This window comes from Habropoda laboriosa, unplaced genomic scaffold, assembly GCF_001263275.1.
Source record: "Habropoda laboriosa isolate 0110345459 unplaced genomic scaffold, ASM126327v1 scaffold128, whole genome shotgun sequence".
Taxonomy (NCBI): Eukaryota; Metazoa; Arthropoda; class Insecta; order Hymenoptera; family Apidae; genus Habropoda; species Habropoda laboriosa.
Window position 1 is genome coordinate 1421335 of NW_017100281.1, and position 19491 is coordinate 1440825.

At 36.4% G+C, this 19491-nt stretch overlaps 1 protein-coding gene across 1 annotated transcript in view; it reads right to left on the bottom strand.

Moving 5' to 3' along the window:
* LOC108573621 (neurotrimin-like) overlaps positions 1-19491 on the bottom strand; it is a 185130-nt gene that overhangs the window by 22062 nt on the left and 143577 nt on the right. The window contains exons 7-8 of the mRNA XM_017936085.1: positions 6508-6636; positions 1878-2015 (exon numbers count right to left, since the gene is read on the bottom strand). Coding sequence (XP_017791574.1) covers positions 1878-2015; positions 6508-6636 — 267 coding nt within the window. The remainder of the gene's footprint in view (positions 1-1877; positions 2016-6507; positions 6637-19491) is intronic.

A 19491-nucleotide genomic window follows, 5' to 3' on the forward strand; every position in this document is an offset into this window, starting at 1 on the left:
TATTGTAGGAACCGACGAAAAAATTTTTAGAGACTCTCAAACGGGGAATCGAACCCTTCGGCTTAGCAAACCGAGGCTTTGCGCACTACGCCAACTACTCCCTCTCTATTCTACCTTCGAGGTTTCCTATTTAGGCATGGAGGGCCCGATACAACAATATGTTGTTTTTAAATAAAACGAATTGCTTTTTAAAGAAAATATGCGGTTTCGTCCACGCGTCCGTAAACCTAGTGTTAATCCTGAGTTTCTTAGTGAACTCGTTCGTAAGGCTACCTAGAAGACGTTCTACATTAGACGCGGAGGACTGTTAGGGTACGTGTCCATTTGAGAGCAAAACGATCGCGAGTTACTTCTTGAGAGGCAAATTTATCAGTGTAAAGGTAGACGTGTTCATTTCAGAGTACAACTACCGCGAGTTGCTCTCGAGAGTGTGTTCACGCGGTATTGCGAGAGCTGAATACACAATCTGAGAGTACTATTGACAGCAACTATCTCAAAAACATTCTCAGGTGGACAAGTATCCTTAGACTCAGGTCAGAAGTTGTATACTGTATATACAAACGGAAGCCTAAAGTGAGAACTAGCGAGAATTGGTGGTCAAGCGCAGGAAGTGTACTGTCACAGAACTGAAATTTATGTTTCTGCTTTAACTTCAGGTTCACTTTAACCCTCTGCAGTCCTATGTCGAGTCGACGTAATGATAAATTATGAATGATAATAAACCATTTTTTTATTCATTCATATTATTCTGAAACTTAGTATTTTATAACTAATATTAAGCTGAAATATTGAAATAAAGGGAAACCACATGGTACTGCCCGAGAGTGACCAAATGAGTGCGGACTAACTGGATTACTTGGACCGTAAAGGGTTAAGATTGACGATTACTAAATACAAATTGCACCTAATATTTTAATTTCGTTTTACCTACAGTGTATTGATACAGCGAATAGCTGAGGCTAACACATGTAGCAATTAAAAAAATCGTAAGGCAAGGAGTTAAAGTGTCACAGCCAGGACTGAGTACAATCATTCGTGATTCTACAAATAGGTAAATTTTGGAAAATTTATTCTGTGTCTTCTTGTATAGAAAAGTAAGAATTGTATTTGTACATATTTTATGAATTTTTATACACGGTATCATAGTGCGACTACAAAGAGAAGCATTAATGAGGCTATGCATAAAAAACGATGGAAATTTTGTTCTTACACACGTATACAAGATACTTTTTGACTATATTATAAAGAGGATCCATGAATATATTCATGATATCATTTTAAATATAAAACATAATTTTCTTCGAAGGCTACAACGTATAAAAAGAACCTTTCTTTTTACAAAAACAACAAAATTGCAGACAATTTATAGCGAGATAAATGACAACACAAATTGAAAATATTAAAAACAAATAATTATAGATTCATATTTCTTTTTCTAAATTGATCGACTTAAACAAAGTTTTCCTGTAACAATTTTTAAGGAAGATGAATGAAAAGTGTAAAACAGAGAGAGAGATATAGCAATTTAAAAGTCCTTATGAATTAAAACTGAAGTGAAAAACACTAGAACGACCGGCCGGGTCAGAATGACGCATTGGCCACTTTCCAGAAGTGAATTATTATACAACTAAACCGTGGTTGAAAAATTAGATTCGCATCGGTACAAATACAAGTACACATGCAGAAAATAAAGTCGCAAAATCACAAACGATAATACTTACCCTTATCGAACGTTTACTTTTTTGGGTAAATTGCTAATGGGTCATTTTGACCCGGCTACCGGTCGTTCTAACGGCAAGCTCTGTAGCTGTGCTTTTTTCGCGTGACAATCTCAACAGTGGAATAGATACGCGTAATTTTATTAAGATTAGAATTACCGGGGACAATCATGTCGCCGTGTTCCGTTGTCCAGTAATTAATCGAGGTTGGATAGGCTTCGGTGATGCATTCTAAGGTCACATCTTGTCCTATGTATGCTGCTTCCAGCTGGCTTGGTATTGTCAGCATAGGAGGAACTGCAACAAAAGGAAAAGTGGACACGATGCAGTTGATGAAAGAGACTTCCATTTTTATATTAAATTAGGATCATGAGTGTGAACCGTTTCACACTGGCCAAAACTGTTCGCAGTCTGTTCGCGAACAGAAACAGCATCGTATCCATATTAAAAGTGTAATTTAATTAGAACGATGGTCTTTTGTTTTCAAGGAGAAAGCACCGTTTGGAAAAACACGCGTAGCAAGTCCAGAATACGCTTTTTTTATAAATAAGAATACGAATAATATTTTCTACGATATTTTCTTGCATTCTCAACAACGAGTGAGTTATCCCAATGAAATTAGGAAGACTGATGATTAAAATAGTTTACACTGAGATTTGTTTTTAAAAGTGAAACGTGCTTTGAACTTTGGTAACCAAACTTTTCGAGCTTTATGCTCTCGAAATTTGAAACTGTTCCAAGTGCCGCATGTAATGCGCTAAAACGCTCGCGTTTGCAGCTCTGTAAATGATGGAAAATCCACGAATTTAACCGAAATTTCGATGAACATTTTCCGAAAGTTTGCAATCAAAAAAATGTACACGTTAATACCGAATACCATTAAAATAACGAAGAATCGTGTAAATTATAATACAATTTGCAAAACAAAATAACCTACAAGGTTTGATATATCTGTCCTCGATAATAGCGATGGAAAAGTTTCATCGATCGTCTCTATTAACTTGAAATAATCACCGCTAATTCTTCTCTTTCTCCAACAATTGCTTAACAGCGTTTTTAACGCGTTCGAGGACGTTAATCTTGAACCGTACATTTCTTAAAATCCTGTTACTTCAATGGACGCAGGTCCGAGTTAATGAACAGCTGTTTATTTTCAAATGCTCCGTTCCGGTGGAAAATTCTTTTTCCACCAGCGGATCCCCTTTATTCAACTTGTTCACCCCTTATGCGGTAAAAGCGAATGCCTTGAGAACGGCCGCGTTTCATAGACACGCCTTTATGCCCTTTAATTTTCTCCATTTTTCCGTGGACTCTATAAAGTTTTCATACACTTGAAACTCGGCACCACTCGAGGAACGTAGACTCCTCGCGAAGCTAAAACATCCCTCTCAAAGTTTTCGGTTATTATACAGTGTAGCAGGCGAGCTGTCTCGCGATCGATATAGATATTCCGTGACCGCAATATCATGTCATAGTTCCGTCTTTTACGGACCAACGTAAATCACGATTTACTGCCATCGTGTACGCCCGGGACGATATCACCAAGGGTGGCGTCCCTCGTCGACTCTATATTCTTCCTCCGACGTTTTCGTTGAGTTATCGAGCCGATATTGACCGGCCATTAGCTGATCAACCTGATCGCGACGTTAGGGAAGATTTTCAAGTGGTGTTATCGATTTAGCTCGTTGGAAGAAAAAAATAGAGTGCAATTTTGCGGGTAAGAGATATTAATTGGATCGATGAGATTCGGAAAGGTTCAACCCTTTTTTCTCGAGTGGCGATCGATGTGTGACATTATTTACCGTTTGGTGAATAATTAATCGAAGCTATCTTAAAAATATTAATTTGAAAGAACCGTACAAGGACTTGTACAACGTAAACATACATTAAAAATTGGGATAAAATAGTTGTATTTGTTAATATATGCATGATTTATTTCTGAGTTAATTTAAAAAAATCCTAGAATCTTTTAAGGCGATAAGTATCGATTCTTCGGCACAAGCAAGGTTTGCCGCTTCCCTATAGCAAACAGATCATCGAGTGCGAAGGGTTAAAGGGCTACACCACCCTGAGGCTTCTAGAAATAGGTAAAGTTTGGACATTTTTTCCGTGGGTAATTGCTAAGTGAAAAGATTCAATTTTTTCTGAGAATATAAATGTACCCTGCAATCTTTAGAAAGTGAAAATGCTACGAGAGAAAGAAGAGAAAAACGAAGTTTAATTTAACCTGGGTTAGGTAACAACAGGAAAATGAGCTTTAAGATAAATATTGGGTCTATGCAAAAGTTCCTATCCAATTTTTGTGGAGATGTGTTATTAAACGTTATCAGAATAATATTAATGTAGTATTAATACCATAGACGTGCATTTATTTTTTATTATATTTATAATTAATCTATATTCAGTATAGTGAATTAACTGTAGTATCGTCACAAATACCAACAATGAAAATTTAAACAAAAAAAGAAACATACAGTGCCTTTTAGTGCCGTTGATTTACGATAGAAACATTCGCAAAGACCTTCTATTATATGTTGTTTTATTAATTTGCTTCTGTAATTTTGTTAAAAACACCTCTGTTAATGCTCGTGGTTGTGGCGATAATCTTTCGAGCTTTGTGGATGTTTGCACGATGCTGTGCCGTCTACTATATGTAAGAAATCGTATAAAGTAACATTAGATTCGACATTCTTAAAAATTGAACGAAGGGCGCAAAAGATGAAAAAGAAAAGCAACAGTGGAATGGTGTGATAAAAAATTGTAGTATAAATGCTGCGACTATTTCGGAAATTCTCCGTTCCAAAAGGATAACTCAAATTTCGTGGGCGATTATTAACGCTTTTACCTAACCGTGCGGTAAAGCAGAGACTAATGTGTCGGAAAAGACAGCATATAAACGCGTTTCGCACCCCAAAACTGGATGAACGTGACGGTCGAGAGGGGTTGAATGGGCCTAGGTACATCGACCATATCTGGGTCAAGTGACCGCTCGTAAATCGTTGGCTAAATGAGACGTTGAAAAGCGACCTAATGCATCGCGCTGGACCGATCATCTACTCTTTACTCAGCTATACCTATAGAATGTCCGTTCCGCTTCCGTCTCTCGCTTGTCATCGTTGTGATTTTACTTTGATCACTTCGCCATGTTTTCCTACCGTTTCGTTATGTTCGAATGAAAGTTCTCGAAGAAAACTGTTACGCCGGTTTGAAAGTGTACGGGACGTAATTATGGAAGCATGATGTGAGTAATTGTTGAATTCGTTGTTTTTAAATTTAACCCCTTAACGACGAGTCGGATTATGGTCAAGATGTAACAAAAGAAGAATTGTATATCTGGTAAATTCGTATTTTTGCTCCAACTTCAGCTTCAATTTGAAGCGGAGAACTTGAAGCTTTTTACTTAACACTGTATACAGTGAATATTTATGTAACAGTGAATAGCTGAAACTATCATACGATGTGATTCAAAAATCGTAAGATAAGGGGTTAAAGGAATTTATTTATTTATTTGTTTACTTATTGCATACAATATTAAGGAAATTGAAAGTTCTATTCCAAAAAAATAAATTAGATATACTAAACACGTCATGATGTGTAAATTGAAGGAAATATTATTCAATGAAATAAAATGTAGAATGAAGAATGTTCATGTTCACCCTTTCATTACCGTTTGCGCCTATAGGCATTATAGTGTTGCAGCCTTTTGGTGCACTTCCACCTGAATGTAACACTTAATTTTATTCTTCACACACTTACATCTTAATTTAATCAAGCGAATTTTCAAATGACACGACCAAATAAGAAATTTTGCAGCGGTCAAAATCTGCCGTAGCGAAAGGGTTAATTGACTGACTGTGAAGAGTGATCTAAAGTATTCAATATTTCATTTCATTCGTCAATAAGAATCGCTAAGGTATCAAAGAATAAATATATCTTTACACAGAGTTTAAGTATCAAATTTCGAGAAACAGTGTTAATAATTGTAGCGACCAGCTACAGCGGAACATTTGGCGAGCAGACTACCAGCACGGTTTATGACGTGCGCGCTTGAAAGGCTATTTTTGAGGAAACCGTTTTTAGCTTATTTAATTTCTAAAAATTCGACAATGCATGTCCGCGTAGAAACGTTCTCCGACGGCCTCAATAGCAAATTGCCGCATCATAAACCAAGGGTTTCCGAAAGGTCAGCCGTACGAGGCCCAGAGGCCCGAACCGGCAGGTCACGAGTACTTGACCTGGAGGAAACTCAGCTGCCCGCCAAGTGACGTCAGGGGAAAAACCTCCCCCGCCAAGTCGCACTGCGGTCCCCGAAAAAGCGCGCCAAGGGCACAAGGGACACGCAGCGACTTGGGGAAAGAAATTACCTGATTGGTTAACACCGATGCGACGACTAAGACCGTGAGGGTACTTAGCGAAACCCTACACACGTTTCGTTATTCGTAAATAATAACCATATTCCTTCATAATTATAACAACAATCTCTTTAAGTAATAAACTCGAATAATATCAATCTCTCGAAGAATTTGTTTACCAGACAACACTTAAAACAGTTTCAAAAATGTTCAAATCTGTTTAACAACGTATAAACTTGAAACGTTACGCTAGCAATGCAATTTCGAATATTTCTACTATGAAAGGGAAGCGTGGCCGCATGGTTGCAATTAGTACAACACGTTCATAAAATTTAACGGCGCAATCCTAAATTAACGTGCATATAAAGTAGTCCAATAAACATGTATACAACGTTATAGTTTGAGGAGTATACGAGGAAATATTTCAGTATACTTACACTGTACACGAAGAGATATGCGCTGGCTAACTCGCGGTGGAACGTTGTTCGAAGCGATACACAAGTAAGCTCCCATGTGCAATCGACTTATCTTCACAATGTGCAAAATTTCGCCATTTACGACATTCACTGTAACATAAATATAATAGCACTCCATTAGATTTACAGTCGTCGCGGAAAGTATATTCCGAAAGAAAATACGAGTACAGTGTAAGTACACTGGCGTTCAAAAGTATCAAGACACCCGTTACGTTCGTGTAGGAAGTATTGCATAATTTAAATTACACTTCCTAGCCAAGGTTAATAAAGTGTGCAATTTTTACTATATCCCAGTGTATTAGGGAATTGAAAGTTCTTAACTCCTTAACCTACAACAACGTGTCAGACTCGTGGCAAAGTTTTTGGTCAAGATGTGAGAAGAATAGTTATATCAGTAAGAAAAATTCATCGTAATCCTAACTTTCGTTTTAATTTGCAAGACTGAGGATTACTAAATGTAGATTAGCTTTCGTTACCTGACACAGTAGTAAAACAGCAAAATGGCTGACGCTTAGATGCATAGTCAGAAAAGAAATCATATGCTAAGGGGTTAATACACGTGTACAAGTGCACTAACGCATTTTAATTCGCGTAAATTTTAACACACGGACAGCCAAATGTATTTAGACACTTCTATTTCACGTGTATTTAAATATACCTTCGTATTTTAACTCGTGTAATTTTTCATGTAATATACGGATATTCGAGTATTTAAGTATATTTAACCGAGTAATTTGCGGAAACGAAATACAGCTTTACAAATTCCCAGGTTGCAGATAACAATAACAAATTTCAACATAATACAACGGGAACGGAGATTAAAAAGAGATAAATACACGTGAAATTGAGATCTCTGAATACATTAACACGCGAGTACGCGTGTAGTAAAAATTAAACGAATTGTAACACGATTAGAGTGTATAGTCGATAGAATAAATATAGCGTTGTTGTAAGTTTAAGCATTAAATAGTGCCACAGATTGACGCAGTGATACCCAAGATCATATTCGGCATTTTTTTTTCAAAATTAAGGCATACTTCATGTGGCCCTGACTAACAAGGAAATATCTCGAAGTGATAATCACCGAAATTAACGAAACTTTGGTATATGGTAGTACTGAAAAAAATATTCGACACGTATTTTTTTATATCAGCAATCATTCACATTGAAGGGGTGAAAATTATCCTCAAAGATAAGGGTAATACATGTCTTTGGTTAAAATAATTTATTATTTCACATTTTTCTAATTTGTTGTTGAAAAATGGAAAATTCGACAATTCCAACTATTCCTCTATCTCTAATATTTTTCGAGATATTAGATTACATAGATTTACTTCTTCCGAATTTACTTTGAGGGCGATTTTCACCCCTTCAAAAGATACGTGTCGAATATTTTCTTTTGAGAACTACAATACACCAAGGTTTCGTGAAAATCGATGATTATCACTTTGGGATATTCCCTTGTGAGATTTCGAGCCCGTATCTTCTCAGGTTTCTGTCGATTCGCTTGTCACTACGTTCGAATATGTAAATTTTGACGCCTGAGTGAACGTACGACCTCGCTACATATATTTCTTCCATCGACTATACACGTGTATTTAAATACATGTGAAACAAGGACTTCCACCACAGAGATTCCCCGATTCCACGTATATTTCTATTAATAACAAACGTTCGTCAATCTTTAATTTTCTCTTCTGCTTTTCCATATTGCTTCGAGAATTCAAGAACTGCTGAAACGTTTGATTTCTTTTTCATTACCCACGGTCATTTATAATACACTTCTATTGTCTCCCTTTTCATCCTTGAAGTCTGCAATTTTTCATTATGCAGCAACGAAATAATTTTAATAGAATAATGCGGCAAACGTTTATTCAACATTTAAAATTTGACTTTTTAATGCGCCTATAACTAGCGGCTCATTAATATCTATCAAAGAAAGTAATTATTTATTCCATTGTACGTTCACCGCTTTCATTTCTACCCTATACACCGGCATATAATTAAATTACGTTAAACGATTTATCATTCCGTCTAGTCGCAAAGCCTGCAAAACCTCCGCGTTCCACATTTTCTAACAACTTTTACCGGTATTTTGCGGCTGTACTCGGTCATCCATTGTAACAAATTATGTACGTGAATCTAAACGAGATTTTGCATATAATGCAACGGAACAGGAAATAATTTTCAGTATGATTTTGCACCGACAAGTTGTATTAAAATAACGAAGTAACGATAACTTGTAAAATTGAACAATTTTTCCAACCTAATCGTAATAATAATTTCACAAAAAAATTTTTAAGAAGCTAATAACTTTTCATATACTATTTAACCCTTTCGCTGCGACAGATATTAGTAGTTAACAATGACGGCCGCAAAATCTTTCGTGTTGGCGTTTAAACATTTTTTAAAAATTATAAAATTACAAAAATTAAAGATTAAATTAGGGTGAAAGTGTGCCAATGGCGCTAAAGGCACACTGAGAATATTTTCAAAGCTCTTATAGGCGCCTACAGCAGTGAAAGGGTTAAACAAATGGACTTTCTACGAAATCTATTTATGCAATTAAGTTCGTCATTTAAATATACAGAATCCTTCCATTTCTTTATCTGGAATAACGTTTGAAATATTGGACGAAATAAATTTACTACCCCCAATTTTAAAAATGATTTTCACACCTCCAGTGTAGACGCTTACCGATAAAAAAAAAAGTGCCTAATTGTGAAATATCTGCTTCCTTTATAAGAAACAAGTATGCTTGCTTCGGTGTAAATATGGAGACGTAATACCCCGAGGAATACAAAAACAGACGAATGCTGCAACGTGTTCGAATAAGAGGGTAAGAATAAAATGGTACAACAGAGAATCGCGATGCTTCTACGCAAAATTATTGTGTGCATTCTTGGAATTCTTCGTAGAGCAGAAACAGAGTCAGAGATAGGTTGTAATAGGTTCTAACAGGCTTAAACTGGTTGCGAGTAAATGTTAAAGAGTGATGGAAAACCGATTCAACGTTTCTCACGATAAAGGTAAAAGTACATTGTATCAGGAGGAAAGAATTGTTGCTACAATTCCCGGACAGTAATGTGGAGGTAATGGGGCGCTGTAAAAACGTAGGATTCTTCGAGTCGAATAATACCGTTCAATGTATCACGATCTTTGTTACGGTTCATGTACTTTCAAATAAATTGCCTGTTTTTTCTGCTTCTCATTTGGCGCCGCGGTCTTTGGCAACATAATTTCTTTCGTGTTTTCTTATTTTTCGGCAATAAGATATGCATAGTTTGTTACAGGTACATTTCTAATTTTCAATTCCCACGTAACTTTAAGAATTAATAACAAACGATTTATGTTAGAGAGCATATTACCAAGATAACTGAAGAATTTATTATTTTTCGTATAAAATTGGTAAGAAAATGTGTATAGTTTGTTGTAGGTACATTTCCAATTTTAGTTCCCAAGTGATTCGAAGAATTAATAATCAGAATTAGTATCCCAAAGAATTAGTTATCCCAAGTGGTTCCTTTGCTAACATGTTCTACCATTTTTTCATTTTTCAGCATGTTTTAAGTATTTGTAGCTCCATATATGCTCCACCTTGTAGACAAAGTTAGAACAGTGTAATTTATTTGTCCTACCTGTTTTACAGGTTCTACTTTTTCTAGGTTTTACCATACTTTTTTCGGATGTTTAAAAACGTTAGGCTTTCCTCGAATGTTTACAATTCCTTTATTGGCCAGAAAAAAAATGAACCAAATGTTTTCTTAATCCTTGAAAGTGTCGCTATTACTCTAACCCAGGGACTCCTACCGAAACTTAAAATATCGGTATTTTACGGTTATATTTTCAAAACCTTATAAGGAGTGCAAAAATGCAAAAAGGAAATATCGATTTTCTGAACACCGAACACCAGAACAACCCCTTAAATAAGAGAAATTACGCAATTTAAGGCATGTATGTATAACAAAATATAATAGAATCTACTGACCACTGACAATTAACAAAGCTCGAGGACAATTCACTAGGAGAGGGAAAAGCCCACCCTTTGACTCTTTTTGCTTCTTAATACATCAATTCTTAATAGAGTATCAGAGAGCTTCATGAAAGTTAATTAAAAAGAAAAAGAATTAACAGATCCTAAGATACTGCATTAACTTAGACTTCCTTGTATCTCGTATCAGTTGACCTCAATTTGAACAAAATATGTAATTGCACGTATTAATAGATGTAGGTACAAACAATTCTCAATTTTTCCAAGTTTATCTCGTGTGATTCGAGACTCTTAATCACGAGGAAGAAATATCGCGGGCGGCAGAAGGTGAAACGAAGGAAAGTTGCTCGCGGCATAGCACCACAGAGAGTAAAGAGAGTAAGGAGGTGTGAATCATTGCTAGCTAGACCGTGCCGCACGCCAAACCTATCCATTGTTCCATAAACAATGCCTAGAAGCGAGAGATTCCAGCGCAACAGCGGGCTACCACTTTCCCGACGATTTTAATCAAGTAGTCCCACAGGTCCTGCACCAGAATTACCCCGTTTACCTGTTTAGCAGAAACCTTTAAAACTTTCGGCTTAATGGGAAACCGCAATATGATACGATGAAAATTCGATGAAATTTCATCTCCTACATGCTGCATTTGCATTGTACAAAGCATCGCCGATAGCCAATTATTCTTCCGCAACTGCCGTTCAGTTATTGCGATCACTGGTTATTATTGTTATCAGGTCGTTTTATATTAAATGTCCGATTTTTCACGGAAACTTTCTACGGGTATAACTTTTATCAAATTTAATCCTCGTTTTTTTTTCTTCCATGTGAAGATCACGTTGGTTTGTGCAATATGTTAAATACAATCTTGGAAATATGTACTGATCTTTATGCGATATCTTTTTTGTTTTAAATATTTAATTCTTATAAATTCACTCGTGTAAATACATCACTGATTTTTAACCAACAGAGATTCACAGGTTGGTCCAAGGTTGTTCAATACAAATTAAAAGAATTTTTTAAATTGGAAAGAAAAGTTTTCATTTTTTTTTTGTAAATTAGTCAAAAATATATACTTCTTTTTATCAGTGTGCCGTAGTGTGCCGTAGAATTCTGGTAATTAGTTTATGTGTAATTAGTGAGATAAGAAGAGTTAAAAATCGCTGATGTACGCTACCGCTCAAAAATTTAATCGCATTCGTCAAAAAGCAGTAAAACTGAGAGTAACTATAGGAAACAAATGAATTAGGCGAGAATGATAAACTTTCGAGTTCGATATAAAACTTTGAATTTGATAAATGGAATGGAAATTTCATCAACTTGAATGAAATAAATTGAATTACATCGCACTTTTGCATTGCGCGATTGAACTTATGAACGGTGATACGTATCACAGTTTTTACTAATTATACGTGTGGCTTAACTTTATACTGTTTCTATTTTCTACTCTTTGTATTTCATTTTTCTCAAAAACTCTCGATTTCTTACGTCTCGTTGCACTTTCAATATTATGCACTCTTTTTATTATTCACATTTCGTACTCTTATTTCTACCGCACATTTCTGTTTCGAGTTTTTCCTGTACAAAGTGATTATTCTTTAACTAAACAAATGCAAATCAGTTGACAATTTCAGATGTATTGACGCACACAACAGCGAACTAATTACAATTCTACAAAATAAATACAATTTTCATTCGAAGAGAACTATTTCGAACGAACTTCCGATGATTCTAAAAAGATGTCGCTTAAGGGATCGTACAATTTTCATGAGATTACGAAGCAGACCGCATGATAACACAGTGTCTTTCGAAGCTCATCAGCCCGTTTAAATGTTAAGCAGCCGTGATAAAGGCGAAGAGAAAAAGAACTGCGGAATAAATTAGCAGCCATTCGATGTCAATGTGCGGCGCACTTTGCATAACATTTTCTGCGTGCTCCTTAACGTCCTAAGAATAAGCAGATAGCTTACTCGAAGACGAAGTAGGGAGCTGGCTACCTATTTGGGAATTAGTACGTGATGTATTCCGCCCCATAAGCGGCGGCTTGGACGTCGATATTTTTCGCGTTATTACCGCCAGATAACCTGGCTACATTCATTTTCCGACCAAATCCTCCAGACACGATCATTGCAGCTAATGTGTCTGCATGTGTTCGTTGTGTATGCAGATAGATTCCTCTTTGTGTAGTTTCTACCCCGTACTTACCGCGAGAAGTACTTAAACAATTATAAAAATTAGCATCGTACAATTTATGCGTCTTTTCCAATTTGTCAAATATAAATATAGTAGAGTGATACAGGGTTCGTTATTTTCCTATCAGAATCTTTCGTGCTTTCCAGGTTTGTACTTACAGTGGATTCTAGTATCTAATTATAGTGGGAAAGCTCTACGCAGGATGAGATATGCAAAGTGTTCAGGCAATGCTTCGTGACGCGGGTGTAGCGAAAGTCTATTTCTGAGCGTAGGATTTTTAGCGTATTGTTAGAATGTATTTAGAGGATTAAGATGTGTCCTGACGAGAGAAATGGAAGTTTACAGGTTAGAGAGTTTAAAAATCAGCTACTCTCGTTCACGATAGCCTGAAGATGTGTTACAAAGTGGGGATTTGCGAAGTGTCATTTAGGAATTAGCGCGAATGGAGGAAATTTGACGTTGTTAAAACATACGTTACATTTACTTTACTGTTAGACATCGCCACTCCTCTACAAGAGAAGGCGTGCTAACGGTGCTCGCGATGTTCCTTAGGCACGCTGATTGGCGATTAGGGTTTCTTGAGAATTACCAATCAGCGTGCATGTAAAGAAGTGAGGCGGTCGTCAGTGGCTAGAGCATGAAAGTCAGAAACCTCAGAGCAGTGAGAAATATTCAGTCAATTGGTCAGAAGCATTCAGAGAGTCAGTGAGTTACAATCAGGTAGCTCAGGCAGTCAGTCAGTGGCAAACGCTCAATCAGAAGACAGAAACAGTCAGTGAGTTACAATCAGGTAGCTCAGTCAGCCAGTGAGTTAGAATCAGCTAGCTGAAAAACTCTGTCAGTGGTAAACTCAGTCAGAAAATAATTAGCAATCAGTTAGTTCAGAACGCCCAGCAATCAGACTGGGCAATAATTATTAAGAAGTAGCAATCAGGCTAGTCGAGTTAGTGCTCAAGCTAACAGAACAGGCATTCAGGCCAATAAGAAACATTTAGGTTTCTTCTGTACAGTTAAGTTTGTGAATAAATTAGTAGAAACGTAGACTACAGCGAGAATTATATATATTTTACAATTACCATGTGTCGACTGCCTAACGAATCACCAAATTCTTAATTGTTTTATGCGTTCAGTTATTAACACGTTAAAAATTATTCGAGCAGCTCTACATTCCACACGAATGTAGCGAATGACAGTTTCTGTCTTCTGACAGAAAAATCGAACAAAGAAATAAAAAGAGATCGTGAAAACTTTCGTCCTCCTCTGTGCAACGTTGTTATCGAATGAAAAGAAATTGAGAAAGAGATCAACAGATCTGATACGATTGCCCTCTTTTTCTAGTTTGCTGTTAAAAAAGCAGAGGACGGTATGCATAATGAAGACGGAGTGGGGAAAATCTGTTTTACTCACGAGTGAAGCTTGGACAGCATTATAATACACGAGCGTTTTGCACACCGCGTGCAACACGCAGCATGCAAAGCAGCCGTGTAGCAGGTTCTCTTGTCACATGCACGTCTACAGGCGGCGTGTGCAACACGCCGCGACTTATGTACCAATTCACGCGTTTTCTACGCAGCATGCTGTATATCGTAACGTTTCCGTATAATCGAATGTATATAAGGTGCAATACCTCACTTTTCCTTGCTTCGTGATGCTTGCTTTTTTCACCAACGCACATTGTTGCAACGCTGAACGAGACACGCTCGTGTATTGCATTACGACGAGTATTTATCGCGCTACCTACCTAACGAGGTAACATTCCGGAGTGGTAATCATCGATTTTGATGAAGCTTCGGTGTATAGTAGTTCTCAAAAAAATACTGTAGGTACCGACGATGGAAAAGTATTGAGGGACCCAACGGGAATCGAACTCGGGACCTTCAGCTTACCAAGCCGAGGCTTTGCGCGCTACGCCAATCACTCCTTCTTTATTCCCCTGTGTCGGTTTCCTATTTTTGGGTATGGAGGCCCCGATACTATACTCAGCCATCCTGAACTGACATTCGCTCTCGAAATGTCCTAAAGTTCAACAACTCAACACCTTTTGGGTACACTCCTCCACACAGTGGGACACAGCCGAAACGACGCAATTTGGGAGACGTGCAAACCCTCGACATGTTTTCAGCGCCCAAACTCCTCCTGGTTTCGTGTAGCCGTAGATTGCCCCTCCATCCCGGACGAGCCTCCATTTGTAGGAACCTAGGGAAAAATACTGAGGGACCCAAACGGGAATCGAACCCGGAACACCTTCGGCTTAGCAACCCGAGGTTCTGCGCGTTACGCCAACCACTCCCTCTCTATTCCCCTGTGTCGGTTTCCTATTTTTGGGTATGGAGGCCCCGATACTACACTCGGCCATCCTGAAATATATTTAAATAGTCTAATATTTCGAAAAGTATTAGAGATTGAGGAATACTGAAAATTGACGAATTTCGTATTTTTCCACAAGAAATTTGAAAAATAGTAAATAATATTGACCAAATATTTTTATTACCCTCATCATTAAGGGCGATTTTCAACCCTTAACTGTAGATGATTGCAATGAAAATCTTCATACGTCTGCAAAGAAGTATCTCTTATGAAACCTACCAATTTTTCACATCGATGAATAAAAACAAAGTCACAAGTATAAAATTTTCCACGATCCAATCCAAACAAATTTTTGTACTTCTCAAATTTCTATTAGAATTGGAAGAATTTAATTTCCCCATCTGTTTCGAACAAAACAAAAAATTTCTTTCCCACTCAATTACTATGCATAAATGAAACTGAAATTTAACCCGTCCGCGTTGTAATTTGTACAAACGGCTGCAACAGTAAAAATACTTCTTACCCTACGACGCAACAAATTAGGACGAAAATAAAGGCAACGACAGAGAAACGTTGTAGACCGGGATAAAGGGGAAGGAAGAGAAAAGAACCGAGAGCAATTGGAATCTATTCCCTCACGGATTCAGACGCAAAATTCGCCAGACGATATTGCTTGCAAAATTGCGCGTGGAACAGCGACTTCGTCTAGTGGCTTCGAAAGTACAAAGGAACCTCAAACGGCAACGAGATAAGCTTGTCTCGTTACTATGAGGATCAACATCAGTACAGTTTGGCCGGCAGTTTTCCTCGTCGTTTGATGCGCGTAAAACGAGTGTAACGTAGTTTCGATTTTCTATGCCGTTTATATTGGCATGCACCGCGTGACCCTCCCACCCTCTTTTATTTTTCCTTACGGGGCAACATTTCGTTCTTAGCTTTCGATTTTCCGGTCACTTCGTATTGGATTGCTTTCGTATGTATACAGGTCCCGGCAAAAATTCTACCGTTGACACAAATAAATAATACTCGAAGAATGTAAACTGAATATTTTTCCATTCGCATCATCCCTTGAAAGTTATTCCGCAAGAGTTTGAAAGAAAACGATGAATCTTTTTTTAAATCTCGCTTCGAAGATGCACGGTATATCAGACGTGAATTTGGTATTTTTTGGTAATTGAAATTATTTACAGTAACGAAGATTGAGGTTTCGCGTTTAAGTGTCGGTCGTTGAAAGTTCAATTAAGAAAGATATTAATTAAACGGTAATTATAAAATTCTATTCCGTTTACTTTTTAATTCGCTATTTTCTCGGGATCAACAACGGATTGCCTTAATTAATTATTTTACGCGAACTGCTTTAATTCGTGATTTTCTTACGACCAACAAGAAATTAGCTCAATTCGTTGTTTTATTGTTTTCGTGTGAACAAATATCGAACATACTGAATTTTGTGCAGGGTATTGTCCTGTTTTCGTTGCCGCAACAATTTTTGCCACGTCCTGTACAATTTCCGCTGAACTACCGAGAAGAAAAAGCGTTCGAAGGAGATCGTAGACACAAAGAAGCGCATGAAAGCAAACGCCCGACTTGCACACGTTCTCGTGCATTACGCTGACATTGATTACCAGTGTTTTCTAACCTTTACGCATCGCCTGCTTTCATTTCTTCGATATCCGCTTTCATAACATTGTTCTTCGAACGAGGTGAAATAATTTTCCCCGCGTTAGGCAAATTGTTATTGCAAATAGCGCCGCTCTTATAAGCAACTTTGTTTATTGAATTATACCACTGATTTAGGAACTTCAATATTTGCGAAAAGTGTTATACAAGACTTTACGAATGTATGTAAATGCTGCGTTGAAACTAGAATGTTTGGTTACAACGAAATTCTGCTGAGCATGTGTTTAAACGAGACGAGTATTTGTTAATACTATGTACGTGGAAATATTAAAATGTACTGTTAATGGGTTACCGACTTTGAGACGTCTAAAGAGAGGTAAAATTTGGGAATTTTGTAATATGTAACTAGTAAGTGAAAAGTTTCAATTTTTCGAGAAAATGTAAATGTAAAATTTAGCTATTTCCTTGATTGTGTATCTTTCACTTTTTATACTTAATCTAAAATTAAAAGGAAATTTTGCTGCTTATACACTTTATTCTACAATACTGATAATACTAGTTTTTGTTGCATGATCTGTTCGCTGGATCCTTGATTTCGAATATGTTAAGTATCTTTTTATGCGCTAATTTACAACAAACAGCCGATGTGACCCAGATTCGACGACTGGCAAATCAACTTCGACGCAAGCAAATTTGTTCGATGGCAGTTTGCAAATATGGCCGATAGGTTTTAAAAATCATTCGATTGTATTGTCTGTTACATTTATAATCACGTTTAGCGTTAGCTATTAATTAAATATATTATGTTTATGTAAAGAAGGGCTAACGATTGAAACTTAGAATGTATAACATAGTATAACTGAATGAAATATTGTAGAAATTTGTAAACACAGACTGGGAGAAATCTGTGCATCTAATAATTATTTTTATATGAAAGAAACAAAAAGTTAGAAATCTCCTATTTCGGTGCATAGTTTATACACACAAATTTATGTGAGAATCGATTAACATTTAGCCAAAAGAAAATTAGAAAAGAAAGTCTTGTTTAAATGTATTACCTGAACAAATAATTTAAAAAAATTGTTACAAAACACACAATTGAAAAAAGATTTATTTTTCTAGTCCCTTTAATTCTCCTGATATTGCAGAAAATGTTTTCAACCCCTTACTTCGAGAGCTTTTTTCCCCTTTCAATGTAGACGATAGTCGCCAAAAAAAAGAATGTGTCGAATATTTTTTTGAAGACTACTTTGTACCAAAGTTTCATCAAAATCGGTGATCATCACTTCAATATATAATTGTAAATGTAATATAATTCCAAAAAATGTAATTTAAAGGAAGAGTGTAATTTTAAAAAGAATATAATTTCCAAAAAATAAAAAATGCAACGAATAGAAACACTTTCATTTCTTTCACATTTCCCCTGTAATTAATTTCTCGCTACGTTTAAGGAAAACATTTTAAAAGCACTCATTGGTCTTTGTTTGAACAGGAGCACAGACGATTCGTTACCGCTTTCCCAGCATTACTCTTCCAATTCGACATTCATCTATTCTTCTTTATCTCCGTCTTCTGATCTTTTTTTCTTGTTAGTTTTCTATCAGTTTTCTGGACGATCGGTTGGGACCAGGGAACTAAATCTTCCCCTTGCCCACAGGTGTTTCGATCCCATTCCTTAAAAGCACCATCGGACGTGCCCGCGTTTTACAAAATTCGATTTTCTTTTTCATTTCTCTTGAGCATTCTTTTTCACTTTACCCATCGCGATAAAAATAAGAAAACGGCGTGCTAGTGTGTGCGCGCACATGCACACGGTGCCGTGTAAAGCTCCTAGATCATTCTAACGTCATAAATTAGGCCCTCATCTTCGTCCTACAATAAATGTGGCTACATGGTTCAAATTTTTTTATCCATACAATACGATCACGTAACACACAGGGATTTTCGTAATTTTTAGAAGTTCAATTGCATAACAAATACTGATATTTAAATTTATTGAATTTTTGTTTATATATAAGTACAGCTTGTGTATTTATTGAAAGAAAGCTGAAAAGGTAGCAGTAAACACCATTAATTTCTAACGTTAAATTGTATATGATAGCGTTGACGTATGTCAACCCTTGGCCGTAGAATCCGGTGTCCGGGTCTTTTCTGACCCACACGGATTTCTCATTAATAAATTTGGATTTCTTTCCTTCGTTTATCTGACCTACTTTACATTATACGTTTGACTTTCCTAAGTGTAGACAGTTAAAGAATTTAAAATTAAGTAATACAGTTATGAAGTTATTCGAGATGCAATAAATTAATGACAAATTTGATTGTTTATAAATAAATAATACTTCCTTCTTTCAATGTAGAAAGACTTAAACCTCGAAAATATGGAAGTTTGAAAAAAATATTTTTGAACGCATGCTGGCAAGCTTTCATTGATCACATACGTCTTTCTACATACTTGAAGGAGTAACGAAATACTGTATGAATTGCAGTTAAAAAACACGTGACACGTATTACCTGCTAGAGACAAATTTTACACGTTGAGAAGTGTTAAGGGTAGTTTTCAAAATTCTAAAATAATATTTTGATCTCTGTAACAATGTGCACTATAGTGTCAAATTGTGACATACAATTTTAAGCGAATGGCAGGTAAATTAAAAACACACAGCAAGTACTAGTAAAACACAACGACCATATTCTTTCAGATTGACACCAATAAATCACTATCTCTTTCTACACTTTAGGTAATTCTTTTTGAAACGACAATAATTATTACCAGAATAAAGTAAATAAATTGACATTTCACATGTTACTTTAAATTAAAAATATCACGTTTTTCA